This window comes from Bos taurus, chromosome Y (genome assembly GCF_002263795.3).
Source record: "Bos taurus isolate L1 Dominette 01449 registration number 42190680 breed Hereford chromosome Y, ARS-UCD2.0, whole genome shotgun sequence".
Taxonomy (NCBI): Eukaryota; Metazoa; Chordata; class Mammalia; order Artiodactyla; family Bovidae; genus Bos; species Bos taurus.
In genome coordinates, this window is record NC_082638.1 from 606387 (window position 1) to 631347 (window position 24961).

General features: G+C 51.0%; 1 protein-coding gene across 2 annotated transcripts; it reads right to left on the reverse strand.

Annotated features, from left to right (window-relative positions):
* Positions 1-1340: 1340 nt before the first annotated feature.
* On the reverse strand, positions 1341-20035 carry CRLF2 (cytokine receptor like factor 2). 2 transcript variants are annotated; one of them, XM_059884026.1, is made up of 8 exons: positions 19875-20035; positions 14821-14923; positions 12665-12828; positions 11430-11563; positions 10463-10625; positions 9198-9303; positions 6610-6694; positions 1341-2755 (listed from the first exon to the last, which is right to left on the reverse strand). In XM_059884026.1, the coding sequence occupies exons 1-8, from the start codon at positions 20011-20013 to the stop codon at positions 2480-2482; spliced, it is 1170 nt and encodes a 389-aa protein (XP_059740009.1). In that variant the 5' UTR covers positions 20014-20035; the 3' UTR covers positions 1341-2479. The 2 variants fall into 2 exon arrangements, with proteins under 2 accessions (XP_059740009.1, XP_059740010.1); XM_059884027.1 differs by lacking the exon at positions 12665-12828.
* Between the last annotated feature and the right edge of the window lie 4926 nt (positions 20036-24961).

Consider the following 24961-nt stretch of genomic DNA (forward strand, 5'->3'; position numbering starts at 1 on the left):
TGCCCAGCTTGGGATCTGCCTCGCGGAGCAGTGACTTCTGGGGTCCCCTCTCCCCACTGGCCACCTTGCACAGCACCTCTGACCCAGGCATGACCCTTCCACACCAGGAGCGACCTGGTGAACGCCCAGCCTCCGGGGAAGGCGCGGGGGGTGCTGAGTGCAGCTGGAAACCTGGCCCCAGGTTGCAAAACCCACACCCCACAGATACAAGACACGTAGCCGTGTTTTCTGGAAAAGGCCCAGGGAACGGGTTGCTGAGCTGAAAAAAAAAAAAAAAAGGGATGAGAGTCTTTCTCCATTTGCAATACCCTGTCAAGCTGGCTTCCTGAGATGGGTGTTGCATTCTGGTGTCAACTGAAAATTAGTGAGCAGCTGAAAACAGAGGGTTATTTTATTCGGTGGGACTGCATGTAGGACTCCAAGCCAGCATCCCCGTAGCTCTGAGAATACAGCTCCGAGGAGGCGGGAGGGGGAGTCAGGCTGTGTGCAAGTTTGCAACAGAGGGAGCAGGCAGGTCTGAACGTCAAAGATCAGATATCAAGGAAAGGAATTTAGCATTCTGTGTAAGGGAGGATGCAAGCTTGTGGGCTCACTGAATTCACTCCTTTCATATTCACCTCTGCTATCTGGGGCCAAGCCTGTTTCCTTGCTCACCTTAAGGAGTGAAAGAGGTCACGGATGGCTGATTCTTGCATTTTCCCCAGCTCCTCTGCCACTCAGCGCTCACCATGGGCATGGATTAGGGGGGTTTGGGGGGGCAGCATCTTCTGGATCACAGTTTTGGGAGCTCACATTCATATTTGTCCAAGGGAGATCCAACCAGTCCATCCTAAAGGAAATCAGTCCTGAGTATTCACTGGAAGGACTGATGCTGAAGCTGCAGCTCCAATCCTTTGGCCACCTGATGCAAGGAGCTGACTCATTGGAAAAGACCCTGATGCTTGGAAAGATTGAAGGCAGGAGGAGAAGGGGGTGACAGAGGATGAGATAATTGGATGGCATCACCGACTCGATGGACATGAGTTTGAGTAAACTCTGGGAGTTGGTGAAGGACAAGGAAGCCTGGTGTGCTGCAGTCCATGGGGTCACAGTCAGACACGATTTGGCGACTGACCAACATTCGAACTCGGAGGGGAGACATCGCTGATGGCTGTGAGACGTCTGGTTTATTTGACACGCAGGAGGCATTTTCCACTTCACACTGGCTTGCTGTTTGTTCACTGATAAAGGTGATTTCTTTCATTTCTACCTTTGTGGAGGAGTTTTCTAGGATGGGGAGACATTCTACTAAATTAGACATCCTCGACACCACAGACACACACACACACAGACTCCAGGTATATCTGATCAAGCTTGTTTACTGCATCCTGCAGATATAGACAAGATAAATTCAGTGCCAGCCTGAAAAAAAAAGCACAAAAAACCACCTGAGAAATCAATACTCTAGACGCCTAGAAAGCTCCTGTACCTGAAGTCTGCTGCTGCTGCTGCTGAGTCTCAGTCGTGTCTGACTCTGTGCGACCCCATAGATGGCAGCCCACCAGGCTCCCCCGTCCCTGGGATTCTCCAGGCAAGAACACTGGAGTGGGTTGCCATTTCCTTCTCCAATGCATGAAGGTGAAAAGAGAAAGTGAAGTCGCTCAGTCGTGTCTGACTCTTAGCGACCCCATGGACTGCAGCCCACCAGGCTCCTCCGCCCATGGGATTTTCCAGGCAAGAGTACTGGAGTGGGGTGCCATCGCCTTCTCCGACCTGAAGTCTAAGGGGGATCCAACTGCCATCTTCCTGTCTCCACGAACAGCAGCAACCGCTTACATTCTACCATAGTTCTCATGGTCACACTTTTTAAAAAATGTCAGTATCAAAAAGAAACAATGATGTACATTCAGCCTGGGAAGCTCTGTCCCTGCAGAGCGCCGTTACATTCAAGCATGTCTCAGGAGCAAGGTCCCGACTCACTGCTTTAACGGAACCGCGGTTTGTAAAATGCCTCGGTGATTGCACAAAGGGGCTTTTTTGCCTCTCTGGGGTGGGAGGCGGGTGGCTGGTGTCAGTAAAGCAGGCGTTCTGCACCTCGCCTGCTGGCTACGTGTGATGAGTGAGAAATGATGCAGGAACCTCTTGCGAGTGGATATGGGAAGGACAGGAGCGGGCGGGCATGTGCAAAGCAGGGTGGTCTTCGTCACCTTCCCTTATGATTTCTGTGAGCCAGGAGACAGCAAGAACCAGCCCAACCAAGGATCTGCCGCCTACAGGCAGTCCACCTTCAAGCCCCTGGATGTCGGCATGAATGGGATGCACTGGTTGTGGGTGACCTCAGACTCGGGTTGGGGCGTTGGAGCACTGGGCGACCTTAGACGTCAGCACCCTCGGTTCCGGGGAGTCCCCTTCGTGGTGGATTTTTTGGCTCCCAAGATGTTCTCCCAGGTCGTCAAGCATCAACGTAGATTTGGATGTTGGCTTGTGAGTTTGCACCCCCTCATAACATCATGTAAGAGTGGTCGCTCATCACAAACGTGAAATCCCCAAGAGAGACCACCCCACGGCCCTGGGGTGGCTGGAGAGGGAGCTGGCTGAAATCCCCAGTGGCTTCTTCCTCCCCCGTCTGTGAGTACAGCGGGCTCGTCATCAGCACGGTCTTGGGCATCTCGGCCTCGGCCGGCTGGACCACCACGGCGTCTTCAGGGGTGCACTCCAGCTCCCCGTCTTCCATTTTGTTCAAGGGCGCCACATTCTGTGTGTCCTTGATCCACTCCTGCAAGGAGGAAACGTCTGTAATAACCTTATGGTCACCAGGGGGAAGGATGGGCGAAGGGATAGTCAGGGAGTCTGGGATGGACATGGACACACTGCTGTCTTTAACATGGAGAAGCAGCAACGATCTGCTGGACAGCACAGGGAAATCTGCTCAATACTCTGTAATAACGTTATGGTTCCCAGGGGGAAGGATGGGGGAAGGGATAGTCAGGGAGTTTGGGATGGACATGGACACACTGCTGTGTTTAACATGGAGAACCAGCAAGGACCTGCTGTCCAGCACAGGGAACTCTGCTCAATGTCATGTGGCAGCCTGGATGAGAGGAGAGGTTGGGGGAGAATGGATACACATGTATGGATGGCTGAGTCTCCACTTGCTGTTCACATTGTTAATCATCTATACCCCAATACAAAATGTTTTTGGTGTTAAAAAAATTAAAATTAAAAAAGTTACTGTGGCTCAGACTCTGTGTCTCAAAGCCCTGCCTTCGGAGCTGGTGTGTCTTCACACATGTTCCCGGCGCGGACACTTTCCCCAGTTGGGACAAAAAAAGCTCTCGTATCTAGCCTCTAGGTCTGGAATCCTGTGGTTTTCACACCTGCCTTCCGTCATCAGCCTCAAAGCGCCGGCCTGTGGTCACTCAAGACACAGGAGGGCGCCTGAACATCTTTTCAGAAACCGAGATCCGTTCTCCACCCCCAGGTGTGCCGTCTGAGATGGGACTGATGACGCGTCAGAAGGAGGACCTTCTGTCAGCAGGTCCGAGGGGGCGGACGCCGAATTTCTAACAGGTGACCCAAGATTTCCTGAGGTTGGCAGCTCCATGGGACTGCCCTCCTCAAGGGGACTCCTCACTCCCTTCTAACATCCCTCCCCGGCTCCTTCTTCTAGCCCCAATTTTGGGGGAAAAAATGAGATTCCCTGTCCTAAATTCTGTTGTAACCCCCTTTCCTCCCCTTTTAGGGGGACCGGGCCCAACTCCCAAATATGCCCCTTTGACGTGCGGAGGACGCTGACCTCAAGGCAGTTAAGTATGAAGAGTTGCAGAGCGTGTTCTCTGCTCTCCACTGATCCTCCCTAAAATTGAGGTTAATGTTAATTAATGCCCCTTTGGGAAAGTACATGTACATTTGGAAGAGTCACCGGATCCCTTCCAACTCCAGCTGCTGCTGCTGCTAAGTCGCTTCAGTCGTGTCCGACTCCTTGCGACCCCATAGACGGCAGCCCACCAGGCTCCCCCATCCCTGGGATTCTCCAGGCAAGAACACTGGACAACGCTTATCACCTCAGAGAGCTTGAGTCTGCATAAAATCTCACTAAACAACCCTCACTTCTTATGCGTTTCCTAGTCACCTCCTCACATCTCACCTGCCACTCACAGGTCCCCAACCCCGTTTCCTTTACCTAGTCTTTTCCGAACAGTCCATCATCCTTTGTTAAAATGGCAAATCAGCCCCATGGTCTAACTACCTCTTGGGGGTGTTCACGTCTCTCTCTTTCATCTCTCTGGTCTGTTTAATTTGCAGGGCCCCAGGGACCGCACTTAAGAGGTTAGAAGAAAAAAAAATTTTTTTTTTTTTTCTTTTCATCTCCTACACCTAATTAGTTTTACAATTTACTTTGCCTGTTTAGGAAGCTTAATGGACTTCCCAGGTGGTGCTAATAGTGGGGGGGGGGGGAACGCCCACCAATGCAGAGGACCTAAGAGATAGGAGTTTGATCCCTGAGTCAGGAAGATCCCCTGGAGAAGGAAATGGCAACCCACTTCAGGATTCTTGCCTGGAGAATCCCTCAGACAGAGGAGCCTTGGGGGCTGCAGTTGATGGGGTCACAAAGTGTTGGATACAACTGAAGCAACCGAGCAAAAACAAACAAACCAAACACTGCACTCTCTTTCTAAAATAATGATATACCCGAGTGCTACCCCCTCAGAACCTGGGAACAGGACTTAATTTGGAAATGAGCTCTTTTCTTTGCAGATGTGATGCAGTGAAGGGTCTGAGATGAGGTTCCTCCTGGATGGGGGTGGCCCTAAACCCAGGGACAGGGTCCTTATAAAACACAGAAGAGGAGAGACAGGGACGCAGAGGAGAAGCCACGTGGAGACGGAGGCGGAGACGGGAGTGAGGCGGCCACCGGCCCAGGGAGGGACGCCCGGAGCCCCCAGAAGCTGGAGGAGGTGTGGAGAACACTCCCCTGGAGCCTCTGCAGGGAGCTCAGCCCTGGGACCCCCTGACCTCAGACGCGTGGTCCCCAGGACCGGGGGGAGGATGAGTGTGTGATGCTTTGCACCCCCAGGTTTGTGGCAGCCCCAGGGGACTGCTCCCGGCGTCCTATCAAATCCACACCTGGTGATGCGGGGAGCCGGACCCGCCCTCGCTCCCTCCTCCCCAGTTCCTCCTCGGCCCCCTGTAAAAGCTTATCACGGAACGAAGTTTAACGACCATAAACGTTGAAAAGCGGAAATGCAGCGACCATCAAAGTCGAAAAGCGGAAATGCAGGTTTCGCTGTCGGCCCCCCTGCAGTGGGAACAGTGTCAGAACGGAACCTTCCGATAAGATCAGAAGGCGAGGAGGCTGGAAAATCCCATGGTCCTGCGGCAGGATTTCAAGAGACTGATTTCAAGAGAAGCCGCCCTCGGAGACCCTTGGATCCACTTTCTCTGACCGAAACAGAAAAACGGTAAACCGCTGCTGTCGGATTCGAAGAGGCTCGCAGGCGTTTAAAGAGGAATAAAAGCCTTTTGTTGATTTTTTTTTTCTTTTTCATTAATGATGAATCAGCCCCAGTGTTCATTACAACTCTGTTTACAATGGCCCAGACACAGATGCGGCCTAAGTGTCCATCCACACACTAATGAGCAGACAGTTCCTCCTCCAGGGGGATCTTCCCCATCCAGGCATCGAACCCAGGCCTCCTGCTTTGCAGGCGTATTCTTTACCATCTGAGCCACCGGGAAAGCCCCCGATAAAGGACATGTGGGGTATATATATACACACTGGAATGTTACTTACTCATAACAAGGATGAAATAAATGCCATTTGCAGCAACAGAGATGTACCTAGAGATTATTATACCAAGTGAAGAAAGTCACACAGAGAAGGAGCGATATCCTATGGCAGCCCTTACATGCAGACTCCAAAGAGAAATGATACAAGTGAACTTACGCACAAAACAGAAACAGGCTCACAGGCCAGAAAATGAACTTACGGTTCCCAGGGGGAAGGGTGGGGGAAGGGATAGTCGGGGAGTTTGGGATGGACATGGATACACTGCTGTGTTTAACATGGAGAACCAGCAAGGACCTGCTGGACAGCACAGGGAACTCTGCTCAATACTCTGTAATAACCTTATGGTTCCCAGGGGGAAAGATAGGGGAAGGGATAGTCAGGGAGTTTGGGATGGACATGGACACACTGCTGTATTTAACATGGAGAACCAGCAAGGACCTGCTGGACAGCACACGGAGCTCTGCTCAATACTCTGTAATAATCTTATGGTTCCCAGGGGGAAAGATGGGGGAAGGGATAGGCAGGGAGTCTGAGATGGACATGGACACACTGCTGTATTTAACATGGAGAACCAGCAAGGACCTGCTGTCCAGCACAGGGGACTCTGCTCAATGTCACGTGGCAGCCTGGATGGGAGGGGAGTTGGGGGAGAATGGATACATGTATGGCTGAGTCTCTTTGCTGTCCAGCTGAAACTGTCATTAATAGGCTATACCCCAATGCAAAATAAAAAGCTGATTAAAGAAATACCTCTAGGCAGAAAAAAATAAAATAAAATATTGAAGAGGGGTGATATTAGGCCCGCCCAGAGCAAGCTTGCACAAGGAGATGCTGCTTACCTGGAAGTTACCTTGGTGGGACTCAAAGAGCCCCAAGAAGGAGAACTTGGGATCAGGGACGCTGGGCATGAGAACCTTCTTAATCCTGAAATGGACATGGACAGTCTGGTCAGATGGGCTGGCACCCCCGAGCGGGGCATCACGTGGAAAGACCCCAACCAGGGGCCCAGGACAGCTGCATATGGATCTCGGGGGCTCAGCACTTTGAGGGAATTGCATCCGCTTGAGAAAAACAGAGCCAAGAGATGCTCTCTGCCTTCTCCCATCTGCCTGAAAGGAGAGCATCAGTTTCCCTCCTGATTGAAAAAAAAACACACAATAATTCCATTTATAAAAGTGCGCCCTCCTGTAGCAAGAAATGGAGAATGAGTCATATCACCAAGATGGTGTCAAGATGATTCCATTCAGACAACCTTCATCTGCCTGCAGTTTGTCTGACACACCTCTTAATCACTCCCCCACAATTTACGCCCATCCAGACTCCCTGTTCCTTTGCCTGGTGACTTCTCCACAGATTATTGCCCTTTGTTAAAATGCTATAAAAGTCCCCAGATGAACTGCCTGGTTAGCTGTTCACTTGCTTCCTGAGAATGCCTTGTGCACTTAAAAATATGACATCCAAAAAGAAATATAGGCATATTCTTCTGTTACTGTCTTTGGTTGGCCAGTTTAATTTGCAGGCCCCTAGGAACAGAACCTGAGAGGTTCTCGTCTGATAGGATCCTAATCCGATGGGAGTGGGATCCTCATAATAAGAGGAGGTCAGGACACAGACACGCACACAGAGGGGAAGGAGCGTGTGCAGACTCGGAGGACACGGCCGTCTGCATGCCCAGGAGAGAGGTCTCAGGAGGAACCAGCCCTGCCCACACCGGGACCTCAGGCTCCAACCTCCAGGACTAGGAGAAATAAATGTCTGTTGTTTGAGCCCCCAGTCTTTGGTGCTTTGTTACGGCAGCTCCGGGAAAATAATACAGTTGATTAGACCACTCATTGTAACAGAAGCTTTCTTAAAGACAGGAGGAGTGTTTTTTTCCCCCCAAAGAAGTGTATTCCTCAGATTCCCTTAGGAGTGGTTTCAGTTTTGAACTAAAAACACCACAGCAAAACAAAACAACAAGACCAAAAAAAAAAAAAAAAAATCAGACCTGTCACTTGTCAACACCCCTATCTGACTGCTGCATCTCCTCCCTACTCCCTACTTCCTCTGTTCCCCAAGAGAGAACGATGAAGGTGGCATGTGTCTAAGCTGCTGAAAGCAGGGAATCTAGACTGAAGAATTAATGGGCAGTTTGCAAGAATTAAGAGAATTACCCCCATGCTATATCCAACCATGATGGAAGGTCCTTGAAACTGTCTAACTCAGCCTGGCTCAGACCCAGCGTGAGTGGTCCAGAATGGCACCCCATCTTTCTCTATGCATCGCTCCCAGTGTTGCTATGGAAACGGCAACCTCAGAAACAAAGATGGCGCCCACAGTCCTGAGCATCAGTCCCTTCGAACATCATCAACAGTCAAACGCCCGGGCACAACTGAGCTTGAATAAGGCTGGAAATGGCAGCGGTTAAATTATTGCCTGGAAGGATAACAGAGAGAACTATTTAATATCGTATTTTTGGAAAAGTTTTCTATGGTTTCAGAGAATTATGTTTTGCTATATCTGTAACTGGATTTACAAGCTTTTCTTGTCCGATTCTCCTCACATCACTCACCAAGTTGTCTTTAATAAATATGAATAAAAATTAAAAGATGTTCTACGTGCTTGTCATTCTAACATGATAGGAGAACAGAGCTCAGTGGGGTGTGCGTTTGAACAAAGTTAACTACAATAAACTTAGAAGAATTATTAAAAAGCAGAGACATCACTTTGCTGACAAAGGTCGGCATAGTCACAGCTATGTTTTTTTTCCAGTAAGTCATGTACAGATGCGAGAGCTGGACAGTAAAGAAGGCTGAGCGCTGAAGAACGGATGCTTTCAAACTGTGGTGTTGGAGAAGACTCTTGAGACTCCTTGGATGGAAAGGAGATCAAACCAATCCTAAAGGAAATCTGTCCTGAATATTCATTGGAAGGACTGATGCTGAAGCTGAAACTCCAATCCTTTGACCACATGATGTGAAGAACTGACTCATTGGAAAAGACCCTGATGCTGGAAAAGATTGAAGGCAGGAGGAGAAGGGGGCGACAGAGGATGAGATGGTTGGATGGCATCACTGACTTGATGGACATGAGTTTGAGCAAACTCCAGGAGTTGGTGATGGACGGGGAGGCCTGGCGTGCTGCCATCCATGGGGTCAGACACAACTCAGTGACTGAACAGCAATAACACTCATAGGAATGAACATTCCTGCATCTTATGGTCTTCGTGAGAATATTTCTCAACAAATTCTGCAGCTATCTCCACACCTTTGGCTCTATTCACCTCTCTGTTTTCTTGTCATATACCATGTGCATTAGAGAGAAAGTGATATTCAGCTAAATAATCACATCACACAATTGTTATTATTATTATTATTATTTTTGCCCAACTCACTGCATATGGGAACCAAACCCAGGTGTCTGAGGATTCTGGTGGGGGCCTCCTTACCTGTGCAGTTTCCATAGAGACAGAAGCAGAAGGAAGACCGTCAGGAAGGAGACCATGCCAGCAATTAAAATAAATTTGGGGAAAAGGCTGTTTTCCCAGCACGAATCTAAAGGGAAATGGAATGAGGCCTGTGAAGTTTTCAACATGATATGGGGTCACGCTCTAATCCCCACCCGCCCACTGTGGTTTTTCTTTCCCTTGAGAATTGTCAGCATCAGCAGATCTTGCTTTTGGTGTGAAATATCCTGGTAAGGAGAGGTGGGTACACTGGAGAGGGAGACGTTGGGCAGAAGGGAGCACAGACTCACCTTACTCCCAGGGGTGTTTGAGGGTACCAGGGCTTGATTTTTGTCTGTCTGTCTTATCTGTCCAGCTGTCTATCTATCTGTGTCTCTATCCATCTGTCTGTCTATCTGTCCAGCTGTCTATCTATCTGTCTCTATCCATCTGTCTGTCTTTCCATCTATCATCTATTTATATGTCTCCCTGGGACTTCACTGCTGGGTCAGCAGTAAGGAATCTGCCTGCCAATGCAGGAGACACAAGAGACCCGGGTTCGATCCCTGGGTCGGGAGGATCCCCTGGAGGAGGAAATGGCAACCCACTCCGGTATCCTTGCCTGGAGATTCCCATGGACGGAGGAGCCTGGTGGGCTACAATCTATGGGGTCACAGAGTCGAACACGACTGAAGCAAATGAGCAGGCGTCCACACGTCTGTCTATCATCTATCTGTCTATTATCCATCTACTTGTCTACCGCCTGTCATTATCTATGTCGATCTGTGTATCTCATCTATCTGTCTCTGCCATTTATCCACCATCAGCTTATCTACACCTGCATCCTAAGTCACTTCAGTCGTGTCTAACTCTTTGTGACCCCATGGACTGTAGCCCACCAGGCTCGTCTCTCCATGGGATTCTTCAGGCCAGAATACTGGAGTGGGTAGCCTTTCCCTTCTCCAGGGAATCTTCCCAACCTAGGGCTCGAACCCCGGTCTCCTGCATTGCAGGCAGATTCTTTACCAGCTGAGCCACAAGGGAAGCCCAACAACATTCAGAAATATCACTTATTATTCTTGCTGGGTCAACAGAAATAAAAGTGAAGCTTAGTCCGATGATAACGGCCACAGGAAGAGGCATTGCTTCCACAGTGACCTCTGCAGAAGGCCTTGGGGTCATCCATGTTTTCAGGCGGCCCATTCTGCCCTCCCCGCACGGAGCCCACTGGCCTGTATTGGGCAGCGATGCTGCGTGACAAGCATTACCTCGAAGCTCACCCCTCTGCTGGTATGTCACCTCTGACCAGTCACTGGGGTACGTTTCCGAGCCGTAGGCAAACTCCAGGGCTTTCACCCTGGCCCGGAAGAAATAACACTTCTCAGTATCCAAACCATCGATGGTGACGTTGCAGGTCTCTGCCTCTGTGGACTGGAGCGGAAAAAAACACTGTGACCCCTGACTGACGCTTTAGCCTGACGTGTTCATCTTGTCCCACAGATTTGCATGAGATTCCTGCTTCCAGTTTCACTTCTCTCTGGGCAGATGTTTATCCTCAGAAACAACAGCAAAAAAACAATAAACAACAGCAAAAAAAAAAAAAAAAATGCCCTTCCCTCCAAAAAGGAAATAAATCCGCCATAACAAACATGATGAAAGATGCTTATGAAGACTTTCTAAGGTCTTCCTTTTTACAAAAGTAATTTTTTTAATGTATTTATTTATTTGGCTACATCAGGTCTCAGCTGTAATACGCGGGATCTTCATCACAGAACACAGGCTCAGTCATTGCCTCACAGGCTGAGCTTCCCTGACGCACATGGAATCCTGGGTTCCCGGACCAGGGATGAAACCCACCCACGTGGTCTGCTTTGCAAGGCAGATTCCTAAGCACTGGACCTGCCAGGGAATGTGATAAAGAAAATGCTAGCCACTCAGTCGTGCCCGACTCTCTGCGACCCCGTGGACTGTAGCCCGCCAGGCTCCTCTGTCCATGGGATTCTCCAGGCAAGAATACTGGAGTGGGTTGCCATGCCCTCCTCCAGGAGATCTTCCCCACCCAGGGATCGAACCCGGGTCTCCTGCATTGCAGGCCGATTCTTTAGCGTCTGAGCCACCAGGAAAGCCCATAATCACGTGAGCAAGTGCATTAAACAAGTCTGGATGTCTGTGCCTCTCCGTCTCTCCATCCCGAGGGTGCCTACTCACACCCGACCCGAGACAATGGAACCTCACCTGCCACTCAGCGTCAAAGACAGTCTTGTGTTGGATTTCGTACTGCAGATCGTTGTATCCCAGGCTGGAGCAGGTCACCGTCACGGCCTCCTCGCGCCACTGGAAGTTCAGGGCGCCGGGGGATCTGGGTTTCACTGAGAATGAAGAGACAGCACAGTGACCAACACCGCTGTGAAGATAAACACGGCCCATCTCTGAACTCACAGCGGTCCCTGGGCTTCGATTCACCTTCCTCTTTGGCTGCTCCCCGTCCTCTCCCCGATACTTCATGAGACGTGAGTTTCCCTTGTCTTTAGCGCATGGACAGTTAGAAGGGTTAGCCAGCTCTCCAAGGACCCAGGGGGGGTCTTGTGGAAAGGAGCCCCCCTGAAACCAGTGGAGAAAGATTTCAGGATGTGTCATGCAACGAACTGTGTTCCCACCAGAAAAAGTCGCCTTGAACTCCTGGCCCCTAGCCCTTCACCAGCTCTGGAAAGAGGATCATTACAGGAGGTAACCGTTTAACGTAAGATGAGGTCGTTAGAGACCATGGGATTGAACAGTCAGACAGAGAAGCATAAACATGCTATGACATCCGTTATATGCAGACTCTAAAAAGACGTGATACAAATCAAGGTAGTTACAAAACAGAAAGAGACAGAGAACGAACTTATGGTCACCAAGGGGGAAAGGATGGGGAAGGGATAGTCAGGGAGTCTGGGATGGACATGGACACACTGCAGTGTTTAACATGGAGAACCAGCAAGGACCTGCTGGACAGCACAGGGAGCTCTGCTCAGTGTCACGTGGCAGCCTGGGTGGAGGGGAGTCTGGGGGAGGATGGACACATGTATATGTGTGGGTGAGTCCCTTCCTGTCTACCTGAAACCATCAATATTGTTCATCAGCTATATTGTTGCTTTTTAGTTGGAAAGTCATGTCTGACTCTTGGGACCCCGTGGAACGTAGCCCACCAGGCTCCTCCATCCATGGGATTCTTCAGGCGAGAATACTGGAGTGGGTTGCCATTTCCTCCTCCAGGGCAATCTTCCGCACCCAAGGGTCGAACCTCCCACCGGATTCTAAGATGGACCTCTGACATTCCAACCCTCCACGAAAAAGAAAGAAAGGAAGGACCATGACACTGCAGAAACGTAGATCAAAGCAGCAAGCTTTGGAGAGACTGGTTCACTCCACGTGTACGATGGCTCCTCACCCGAGATGCGTAGTCAGCCCTCAAGGTACGTCATACGTACGGTAAGTACTAATGGCCAGGTCCTTGGTGAGAAGAGGCTCTGTTCCATTCCGGATGGAAAAATACAGAGGTCCATCTCTTTGTACCTCCAGCAGGCACCCGGCCCTGTAACCGTATTGAAGGATGTAGTCGGGGCATGGTCTGTATTCCTCCTTTGTATGGAATCTGTGATTTTAAAAACAGAATCACTCAGTCGTGTCGCGTCCTTGGAAATAACATCTTGGGGCTTCCCTGGTGGCTCAGCGGTAAAAAAGCAATCTGCCTGCCGATGCAGGAGACTCGGGTTCGATCCCTGGGCCGGGAAGATCCCACGTGCGGCGGAGCAACCAAGCCTGTGAACCGCAATGACGGACCCTACTCCCTAGAGCCTGCAAGCTGCAAATTGTGAAGTCTGTGCACCCTAAAGGGGGTGCTCCACCACAGAAGAGTGTCACACCCGACAACTAGAGACAAGACCACACGGCAGCAAAGCCTCAGCGCAGCCAACGATCATACACGTAGATCAAATAAAAAATAAAGAGCATCTCGAGGGCCGTTCCTTTGCCCCACATCTCTGCCACGGACTCAGAGTGGTCACCAGGTCATCTGCTTCGATGACCTCCCTCCCCTTACCACTAGAGCAAGACCTGTCAAAACAGAAAAGGAGCCCCGTCTCTCTCAAATGTTGATGGCCCTTCGATAGATCCCTAGGAGTTGAACGGTGGCTCTGCAAAAGGCATGCCTACCTGCTAACCCGGAACCTGTGAACAAGACCTTATTAAGAAGCAGTGTCTCTGCAGCTGTGATGGAGTGAAGGGTCTGAGATGAGGCCCTCCTGGATGGGTGTGGCCCTAAACCCCATGGCAGGGTCCTTATAAAACACAGAAGAGGAGACAGACGGACACAGAGGAGAAGCCACATGGAGACGGAGGCGGAGATGGGAGGGAGGCGGCACCAGCCCAGGGATGGATGCCTGGAGCCCCCAGAAGCTGGAAGAGGCAGGAAGGTCCCTCCCCGGAGCCTCTGCAGGGAGCTCAGCCCGGGGACCCCTTGACCTCAGACGTCTGGTTCTCAGGACTAGGGGAGGATACATTTTGTTTTTCCATCGTTCCCAGTTACCCAGCTTGCTGTACTTTGTTGAGACCATCTAGGATACTATTAATGGTATCAATAATAATAATTGCTGTCACATATCAATACCATGAGCAATCAATAAATTGGTATCAGTAAATAATTCACCTCCAGAGCAACCAAGCCCTTGATTCAAGGATGCACTTTTAATATGGACGTGCCAAAATTGGATAAAGCTTTGAGACTCTCCTGCAGTGTTAACAGGAAGCCTAGAGACAGGTTTACACTCCATCCTTAAGACTCAACCCCAATCTGTGATGAGATCAAGAATTATCTCCCGTACAACAGGACAAACAGCTGCTCAGGGAAAAAAAAAAAAAATGAAATGAGCTATCTGTGAGACCATCTGTACCATCCAGCGCTTGTTTCTTTGCCCCATGAGTCTTATTTTGCCAACAAATTCACCTTAAAAATTTCCCTCTTCTGTTTGCCTTCCTGCCTACCTCATGTTTTATCAGATGGCAACGACTCAAGCCCTCACCAAACACCCCACTCTTTACAGAACTGAGACCAAATTCACTGGAAAAAAAAAAAAAAAAACCCTGCCTCCCACGTGGCCACTCAGGTCGTGGTTGAGTCAGGCAGGGCAAAGCGCCCTGTGAAAGGGGGAAATGGGGTTTTTTGGAAGGCGGCCCCTGGTCAGCAGGGAATATAGTTGAAGGCGACGGAGTTGAAGGTGGGCAAAGACGGTTGCTGGGACGTTGCAGGGGGCCCCGTGGGGGCAGACCGCTCTGCATCTCCTGCGAGAGTCCAGGCGGTTTCGAGAGAGACTCAGTCATTCCCCGGGTTAGAAGGTCTGGGAGCTGTGGTTGTGTTTGTGGTGATACTGGTGGTGGTGGTGGGGCTGGGGGGGGGGACGGTCCAGAGGGCATACGAACACATTCACACTTGCACGTATGGTTTTTCACACCTTCACTTCCTGGCTGCCCCCGTGGTGCCCTCTTCCGAGGGGAAATGGTTTATCCGAAGGCATGGTTTTCCGTGGAGGGGGTGGGGGGGCCCTTACTTGCAGACGGACCTGATATTAATCCCCGTGGCGGCACTTACTTGTAAATGAACGTGAAATTAATCCCAGCATATGCACTTGAGTTCCACGTAACCTGCACCGTTTCGAAGTTAAAGTTGATCACCTGAAGTTGCAATGCGCTTCCTGTGCAGAAAAAAAAAAAAAGCAGAGAGGACTCTGAGGCGACGCTGGAAAGGCTTTGAAATTTGTAAAATGATGTCAGCACTCATAAGAATGATACGGTGCTTTAAAAAAAAAAACAAACAAAACTTGATCATGCATCTTATTTAGCCCAGCATAACCAGAATATTGGCTTTCCATGATAGCTCAGTGGATAGAGAAGCCATCGGCAAAGCGGAAGTCACAGGAAATGCGGGTTCGATTCCCAGGCCGGGAAGATCCCCTGGAGGAGGAAATGGCAACCCACTCCGGTGTTCTTGCCTGGAGAATTCCATGGACAGAGGAGCCTGATGGGCTACGGTCCATGGGGTCGTGAAGAGTCAGACACGACTGAGTCACTAAGCATGCAGGCAACCAGAATATTATCATTTCAGCATGTTACCTATTATCATTATCATTATATCATCGAGTTGTTATCTATCTCGTCTCTGCATTTATATATCTATCAATCAACTGTCATCTATGTCATCTATCTAGGTAACTATCTATGTAATGATGTACAGGTATCTATCTAGTTATCTATAATTATCAAGACATTTTATATTTTTCCTGTGTGTCCAGAGTCTGCGTGTGTTTGGCACCTATGATGCAAGAATGATGCAGTTCTTCAAAGGGAGTATAGAAACTATTTTATAGTAACGGTAAAGGGAGCATCGCTTTTCAAAGATGAGAATCGCTATGCTGTACACCTGTAACTTATATTAATACATGATGCCTCTGCTATGCGTGCGAGCGTGCGTGCTCCGTCATGTCCGACTCTTTGCGACCCTGTGGACTGCAGCCCGCCGCGCTCCTCTGTCTGTGGGATTCTCCATGCAAGAATCCTGGAGTGAGTTGCTACGCCTGCCTCCAGGGGAATCTTCCCCAATCAGAAATCGAGCCCGAGATTTCCGTGGCTACTGCTCTGCGGGCAGAATGTTGACCGCTGAGCCACCGGGGAAGCTCACGCATCAACTCTACGTCAACTAAAAATTCTGTAAAGCAATTATCCTTCTACTAAAAAAGAAATAATGTTTTATTTAAAAAAAAAAAAAAAGGATTGAGTTGTGTGCTTTAAAGAGCTGAATCATCTGGCGAGTAAATTAACTAAGCTGTTAACCAGAACATCACCCCCCCCCCCCCCCCCCCCCGATCCACCTTTTTTGCCTAATTTCATTTCCCCCAGATCCTCCTCACGTCTGACACAGACTTTGTCATCTAACACTGGTGAGCAGGGAGGCCCAGGAAGAGGGTCTTGAAAACGGGGGCCTCCTATCTCATAGATCCAGACGCTTCTGAAAGTTCTGGGGGCTTTTGTAAACATGACTTTGGTTCTGTAACTTCTTTTTTTTTTCAACGTTTTCTCAGAAAACCAGCAAGGTCGCGAGCAATCTGGACGTGAACAAACGTACCAGCTGCGGGTCTCCGATAGGCAGACACGTCGTGTAACTACCAAGAACTCACCGCACCCACCCGCCTCCCCAGAGGTAGAACCCGCTTCCCGATTTGGAGAGCGTATAGAAAAACATGCAGATGAATCAGAGGCATTTGTTCCTGCGAGATAGGGCGTTCAGAGGGACTTGGAGCCCGGCCTTGCTGAGTATTTCCAAGGGGGTGTGAGTAAGGTCATCCAGGGCGGCAGGTCATGGGGGCAATCAGCACGTCATCTGTTACATTGTTTGTTAACATTGGTTACATCGTTTGACATAGAGTCCTGCGGTCTTTTTCCATCCTGGAAGGTTGGGGCAGTTCAAGCAGGTTTGGCTATTACAGATACAAAAAGGGTTTTACATGTATACACGCTGCTGCTGCTGCTGCTGCTGTTATGCTTCAATCGGGTCCGACTCTGTGCAACCCCATAGACGGCAGCCCACCATGCTCCCCTGTCCCTGGGATTCTCCAGGCAAGAATACTGGAGTGGGTTGCCATTTCCTTCTCCCAGTCATGAAAATGAAAAGTGAAAGTGAAGTCGCTCAGTTGTGTCCAACCCTCAGTGACCCAATGGACTGCAGCCTTCCAGGCTCCTCCGTCCATGGGATTTTCCAGGCAAGAGTACTGGAGTGGGGTGCCATTGCCTTCTCCGACATTTGTCTGTATCTACATATATATGTAATCTCATCTCCCTAGCTTCCCAGGTGGCGCTAGTGGTAAAGAATCCACCTGCCAATACCAGAGACGTAAGAGATATGGATTCGATCTCTGGGTGGGGAAGATCCCCTGGAGGAGGGCATGGCAACCCCTTCCAGTGTTCTCGCCTGGAGAATCTCATGGACAGAGGAGCCCGGCGGGCTACAGTCCACGGGGTCGCAGAGAGTCGGACACGACTGAGTGACTGAGCACTCATGCACACACGTGCTTGCTCACACACACTCCGTCTCTTGCCCACACCACCTTCTTACTTCTAGAGCAGCTCGTGAACTCAAGGGCACAGCAGCGAAGACCCAGCAACGGCCGAAAGTAAAAACACAGATAAGATAAAACACAGCATCTCGAGAGCCGTTCCTTTGTCCTGCGTCTCTGCCACAGACTCAGACTGGCCACCGGGTCATCTGCTTCAACGACCTCCCTCCCCTTACGACGACAGCAAGACCTGTCAAAGCAGAAAAGGACCCCCATCTCTCTCAAATGCTAGCATCCCCTGAATAGATCCTGTAGGGCTTGGACTGTGGCTCTGCAAATGGCCTGCCTACGTGCTAACCCCAGAACCTGGGAACAGGACCTCATTAAGAGATGGCGTCTTTGCAGGTGTGCTGAAGGGAAGGGTCTGAGATGAGGTCCTCCTGGATGGGGGTGGCCCTGAACCCCATGACAGGGTCCTTATAAAACACAGAAGAGGGGAGACACGGATACAGAGGAGAAGCCATGTGGAGACGGAGGCAGAGACGGGAGGGAGGTGGCCCAGGAATGGATGCCTGGAGCCCCCAGAAGCTGGAAGAGGCAGGAAGGACCCTCCCCTGGAGCCTCTGCAGGGAGCTCAATTCTGGGACACCTTGAGCCCAGACATCTGGTCCCCAGGGCTGGGGGTGCGTGCGTTTTCCTTGTAAGTTCAAGGGCATTTCTGAGAGGGGCAAAGGGGCCCCATCAGTAGCCTAGTAGCCCTGCCACCAACGCATGATGGCCTCGGATGGAAATACTGACAGTTCACTGCAGCCACGAAGTTGGACTCTGTTCATTAAAAATGGATCGACTGAGTGGAAACGGCCCCTGAGGGGTCTCTCGACACAACTCTGGGACCTTGGGTGGGAAGAGGGGCTGCTTTATTAAGACCATGCCTGGTGGGTTCTTAGGGTCTCACACCCGTAATGACCTCAGGCAAACAAAGGCCATTCATAAAGTGAGCCCTGCGTTTTCCAGGAAGTTCCTACGAAGGTTCTGACCGAGCCCAGCTTCACAGGGGGATGAGCCCTCCGCCCTTCCAAGCCCTCTCCCGTGTCCTTGAAAGAAAAGCTACGACAAACCTAGACAGCGTATTAAAAAGCAGAGACATCACTTTGCCAACAAAGGTCTGTCTAGTCAAGGCTATGGTTTTCCCAGTAGTCAGGTATGGATGGGAGAGTTGGACCATAAAGAAAGCTGAGCACCGAAGAATGGATGCTTTTGAACTGTGGTGTTGGAGAAGACTCTTGGGAGTCCCTTGGACGGCAAGGAGATCCAACCAGTCCATCCTAAAGGAAATCAGTCCTGAGTGTTCATTGGAAGGACTGAGGCTGAAGCTGAAGCTCCAATCCTTTGGCCACCTGATGCAAAGAACTGACTCATTTGAAAAGACCTTGATGCTGGGAAAGATTGAAGGCAGGAGGAGAAGGGGGACGACAGAGGATGAGATGGTTGGATGGCATCACCGACTTGATGGACATGAGTTTGAGAAAACTCCAGGAGTTGGTGATGGACAGGGAAGCCTGGCGTGCTGCAGTCCATGGGGTCGCAGAGTCGGACACGACTGATCAACTGAACGACAACAAAATCTTACTATTGTATTTGTGCTTCAAGTGGTTCAGATTCCAGAGCTGGTCTAAACTGCACTTTTCCACCCAAACTCCAAGTGTAGGAGTACCCCCCCCCCACCGATCCCCGCCAGGGCTTCAGCCCGGAAGGTCCCCGAGGACCCATCCAAACCAGCTGGGCAAGAAGCCATCTCAGACAGCGAAGGTCTAGTGTAGGGTGATGCCCGAGGACAGTTCAGAAAAAGAACATCAGGAACGTGCCATCGCCAGCTCCCACCTGGGCCACCCTCAGCGTGAAAGTATTAGTCACTCAGTTGTGTCCAACTCTTTGCAACCCCACGGGCTGTAGCCCACCAGGCTTCCTCTGTCCATGGGGATTCTCCAGGCCAGAATCCTGGAGTGGGTAGCCATTCCCTTCTCCAGGGCATCTTCCCAACCCAGAGATCGAATCTGGGTCTCCTGCATTGGCAGGTGGGTTCTTTACTGTCTGAACCGTCAGGGAAGCCCCACCACAGAAAGGTAAGTATTAATTTAAGCAAAAGGCTTGCAACCTCTTTGCAGGCAGGCAGCACAGTGAAACCACCCAGATTCTCAGTTTTCTAGACACAGGCTCTTACATTTTTCTTTTTCCCATCTGGACCTAATCCTGAAGGCAATGAAGAAGAGGGTCCTTTACAACAGGCAGACCCAGGTTTGTAGAGACTTCAGTCGTAACCTATTCTTTGCGACCCCCATGGACTGTAGCCCTTCAGGCTCCTCTGTCCATGGGGATTCTCCAGGCTAGAAGACTGAAGTGGATTGCTGTGTCCTCCTCCAGGGGATCTTCCCAACTCAGGGAGGGGAACCTGTGAAAGCTCTTCTCAGTTTCACAAAGAAAACCGTGAGTTTGCAAAAGACATCGTAAAAAGAAAAATGAAAAAAAAAAAAGCAGAGATGTTGAAAGCAAGGGCATTTCAGGCAGACAGGCGGCTACAGCTGTAAGCAGGACTTACCCGGTTTGGTTTTCCCTGAAGCGTTCGCGCGTCCCAGCAAGAGGACAGCGGCGGCCGCCCAGGGCAGAAAGACATGCCTCATGGTGGAGGTGGAGGCGTCGAGCCGCAGGTCGACTCCTCCAAGAGGACTCCGGCTCATGACTAACGTATGAAGGTCACCCCTTTTTTTAAAAGGCGGAAAGGAAACTGGGGAAATGACTACAGGAAACATTCATGCTTTTATTTTAAAAGATGACTGGTCAGAAAGGGAAAAAAAAAAAATGCAGAATCATTTTTTCAGCCTCGGCGATCATGTGTGCAGCCCCACCGGATACAACTGTCTAGAGAGGCTATTCAGATAGTGGATGTTGTCCAGATAAGGTTCCCAGCCTCCGGTGGGTCGTGATAGTCCTGTGTTTGGAGACGGAGGCCCAGACAGGTCTCATCTAGCTGATGTTTTCTGGCTGCTCATCCAGGGCCAGGGAGATTTGGTCCAGCTCCCGATGGCATCAAAGGAAGCAGGGGACAGTATGATGTCTCTGTTGGCTGGACTGCCAGGGTCTCAATGGAGAATCACTTCCCAGAGGTTATCAGGGAGATTTGTCAATGGGCTTTGTCCAGTCAGTGGGCTTTGTCCTGCAGAATAAAGCCTGGGTTGACCATCAGGAGACAACTTACTCCCACCCCTTCAGGTCACAAAAGCAGTCCATCCTAAAGAAAATCAAACCTGAATATTCATTAGAAAGACTGATGCTGCAGCTCCAATACTCTGGCCACCTGATGCAAAGAGCCGACTCATTGGAAAAGACCCTGATGCTGGGAAAGACTGAAGGCAGGAGGAGAAGGGGACGACAGAGGATGAGATGGTTGGATGGCATCACCGACTCGATGGACATGAGTCTGAGCAAGCTCTGGGAGTTGGTGAAGGACAGGGAAGCCTGGTGTGCTGCGGTCCATGGGGTCACAGAGTCAGACACGACTGAGCGATTGAACAACTCACACCTGCGTGCAAAACCACTCCTGGGAGTCAGTGTTGCTATTCAGTCCACAGGTCGTGTCTGACTCCCTTTGACTCTTACTAAATAACACCCAGCGTGATAAACGTCCTTGCAAAATCATGTTTGAAAAGCTACGAAGCTCTAGGAACTCCCTGGCAGTCCACGGGTTAAGAATCCACCTTGCTCCCAATGCAGGGGACGTGGGTTCAATCCCTGGTTGGGGAACAAAGCTCCCACGTGCCTCGGGGCAACTAAACCAATGTACCAGATAAAAACAGCGTCGGCCACAGTGAAAGACCCAGCATGTTGAAACAGACCAGACACAGCCAAAGAAATGAATTTAAGAGAAGTTAAAACACACACACACACACACACACACACAAAACGACCAACCGTTTTCACAGATATTCACTGATGGAATCTGTGAACCATGGACAAAGTGAGCATAAATTGCTCCATTTTAGAGTTAGAACCTGAGTTTTCCCAGAAGCTGACAGTGGTTGCATGCGTGCTAAATCACTCCAGTAGTGTCCGACTCTTTTGCAGCCCCATAGACTGTAGCCCACCAGGCTCCTCTGTCCATGGGATTCTCCAGGCAAGAAGACTGCAGTGGGTTGCCATGCCCTCCTCTAGGGGGTCTTCCCGACCCAGGGATCGATCCCTGGCTGATGGACCTCAAATCGTTCGTTGTGGTACAGGGTGAGATTCAGGTCTTCCTGGCCCCAGACCAGGGGTGCTTCGGCCATGACCATCCTTCTGGAGGTCTGAGGCTCAACGCTGTGGTCTCTGGGCTAAAATCCAGGTGTAGAGTAAGTAGATAGATAGATAAATAGAATAAGTATTTGGATAAATAGAGTAAGTAAGTAGATAGAACAAGTAGATAGACTAAGTAGACGGAATAAGTAGGTAGATAGATAGAATAAGTAGCTAGATAGAGTAAGTTCAGTTCAGTTCAGTTGCTCAGTCGTATCCGACTCTTTGCGACCCCATGGACTGCAGCACGCCAGACCTCCCTGTCCATCACCAACTCCTGGAGTTTACTCAAACTCATGTCCGTTGAATCAGTGATGCCATCCAACCATCTCATCCTCTGTCATCCCCTTCTCCTCCAGCCTTCAATCTTTCCCAGCATCAGAGTCTTTTCCAATGAATCAGCTCTTCGCATCAGGTGGCCAAACCATTGGAGTTTCAGCTTCAACATCCGTCCTTCCAGTGAACATTCAGGACTGATCTCCTTTAGGATGGACTGGTTGGATCTCCTCGCAGTCCAGGGGACTCTCAAGAATAAGTAGATAGAGTAAATGGATACATAGAATAAGTAGACGAACAGACAAAGTAGACAGATGGATGGGCAGAGAGGATAAATGTGTGATTAGACAGTGACGCTGGTTCAGGGTTTCTCAGCCTCGGCACTGCCGACGCCTGGGTCTGGACGGCTCTCTGAGGCGGGGCGTCCCGGGTCCCGGGCCCTGCAGGGTGTGGAGCAGCGTCCCTGGGGTCCCCCCACCGCATGCCGGGAGTTAGCCCTCCGCCACCAGCCGCGACGCTGAAACGTGCGGGATGCCTCTGCCCATCGCCCCATGCCCCACCTCCCTCCTCCCTGCCTCATGCCTCCTGCAGAGAAGCTGGAGCTTCGAGCCCTTGTTTGTCCTTTGAGGGAACTCAAGGGGCATCAAAGGAAGGTCAGAGCTCACCATGTCCTCCAGCGTCTCTTGGGAAACCATGAGAGACAGCATCCTGGACATGTTAACAGCTCCGAGAAGGAGTACCCGCTGGGCTTCTGTGGTCTTGGGGGACTACACAGGAACCTCTTAGGTTCCCCGGTCTTGCCCTTCAAGGGAACAGACACCTGGAGGAGACGGGGCCAGAAAATAAGCAAACCTCCCCAGTCCCAGCCCCGAACTTCCCCAGCTCCCTTCCAGACTCCAGCATGGAAACATTGACTGCACGCGAATTCCGAGGACCAGTGGCGTCACCTCTCCTGTGGATGACACACCGCCCCTCCCGGGAACCTCCTTCCCCACGCCCCCAGCGTGCACGCAAAACCACAAACCGAGTGCCCAGCGTGTGTTTCTTCCACCCCGTCAGGCGCAGGCACTGAGTCAGCAAGCCAAGAAAGGCAACGGGGCGGAGGTGGGAAGACGTGCTTGTCCCAGCGGAGATAGAAGCGTCAGCTGTTCTCTCTCGTGGGCATGGCTGCCCTTCTGCATGCGGGGGAATGACTTGGGTGGGCTACGGCTGCGTCTTGTGATGCCACGACGCTTGGAGGCATCCGTGAGCAGCGGCGGGTCATGTGTCCTGATTGACAGCGTGGGTGCGCCTGGGAAGCTCTGCTCAGGCTCGGGTGGGGCCACTCTCAACAGGAGGCTTGAGTGCGGGGGAATGTTTGAGCACCTTTACACACACACACGCACACACAGGGCCGCTGGGCTTGAAAAGTAACCTAACAGCTTGAGCGGTCTCTTTCCTGGCCGGGAGACTTGATTTGATGGTCAGCCTTCCCGAGGATCTGGTCACTTCGGCTATTGTCCGCTGGCCAGAGCCAGTCATGAGCCAGCCCAGACTCGAGACACACCGAGCGTCCTTGGGAGGAGCTCTGACGAATTCACAGCTGGGCTTGGTGGTCCAGTGGTTAAGAATCTGCCTTCTTGGAGGAGGCAGTGGCAACCCACTCTGGTATTCTTGCCTGCAGAATCCCATGGACAGAGGAGCCTGGTGGGGCTGCTGTCCATGGGGGTCCCAAAGAGTCGGATGCGACTGAGCGACTTTCACTTTCTTTCCCCAGTGGCACAGTGGTTAAAATAAATCCCCCTGCCAATGCAGGGGACACGGGTTCGATCCGTTCTCTGGGGGAGACTCCACCCACAGCGACTGAGCCCACGTTCCACAGCGACTGAAGCCCACACGCCCTACAGCCTGTGTTTGGAAACAAGAGAAGCTACTGCCGTGAGAAGCCCTCTCTCGCCACAGCTACAGAGTAGCCCCCCCACCCCATTCACTGCAACTAGAGAAACCCCACAAGCAGCAATGAAGGCTCAGTGCAGTCAAAAAAAAAAAAAAAGAAGAAGAAGCACATTTTAAAAAAAAGAATCCACACCTGTACGGATGTCTGTTTGATAAGACTCAGCATGCCTTCCAAAAAAAGACACTCGAGTCTTGCATAAATTCAAGATAAGACGGGCTCACGGGGACGACGCTGACGGCAAGGACAGTTCCCCCGCCTTACATGTCACAGGCTCCAGCCCGCACGTAGGTTTGTAGGAACGAGCGGCGGGCGTGACACGACCTCTTATCTCTCCTCCGGCCGGCCAGGTTGCCACGGCCAACTGTCACAGAACAGCCCCAGGCCCGCGAACCCCCCCGCGCGGTTTTGCTATCAGATCCATCTGTCGGGTTTGACACCCTGTTGAGAGCTGTTACATAAGAGAAGGGTTTCCCCTCCCCAGCAGCAAGCGGAGGACCATCTGCGGGGCGCAGAGACTGTGGGAAGCTCTCTGCTGTTTCACCTGTTTGGAGAGAGATTTGAAGACGGGCAGAGGTGATGATCAAGGACCTTGGAAAAGGAGGGATTGGCTTCAGGCGGCGCGAGAGAAGGGTCACGGGGGGTCCGTACCACGTAGACCATGGTGGTCCTTGCTTTTCAGTGGCCGAGCTGTGTCTGACTCTGTGCGACCCCGCGGACGGCAGCACACCAGGCCTCCCTGTCCATCACCAACTCCCGGAGTTCACTCAAACTCATGTCCATTGAGTCAGTGATGCCATCCAACCATCTCATCCTCTGTCGTCCCCTTCTCCTCCTGCCCCCAATCCCTCCCAGCATCAGGGTCTTTTCCAATGAGTCAGCTCTTTGCATCAGGTGGCCAGAGTATTGGAGTTTCAGCTTCAGCATCAGTCCTTCCGATGAGTATTCAGAGTTGATTTCTTCTAGGACTGACGGGTAGACCATGGCGTGTGTTACTCTCTCATTCGTGTCAAACTCTTTTGCGACCCCCTGGACTGTAGCCCACCAGGCTCCTCTGTTCATGGGATTCTCCAGGCAAGAATACTGGAGTGGGTCACCTTGCCCTTCTCCAGGGGATCTTCCCGACCCAGGGTTCGAACCTGAACCGG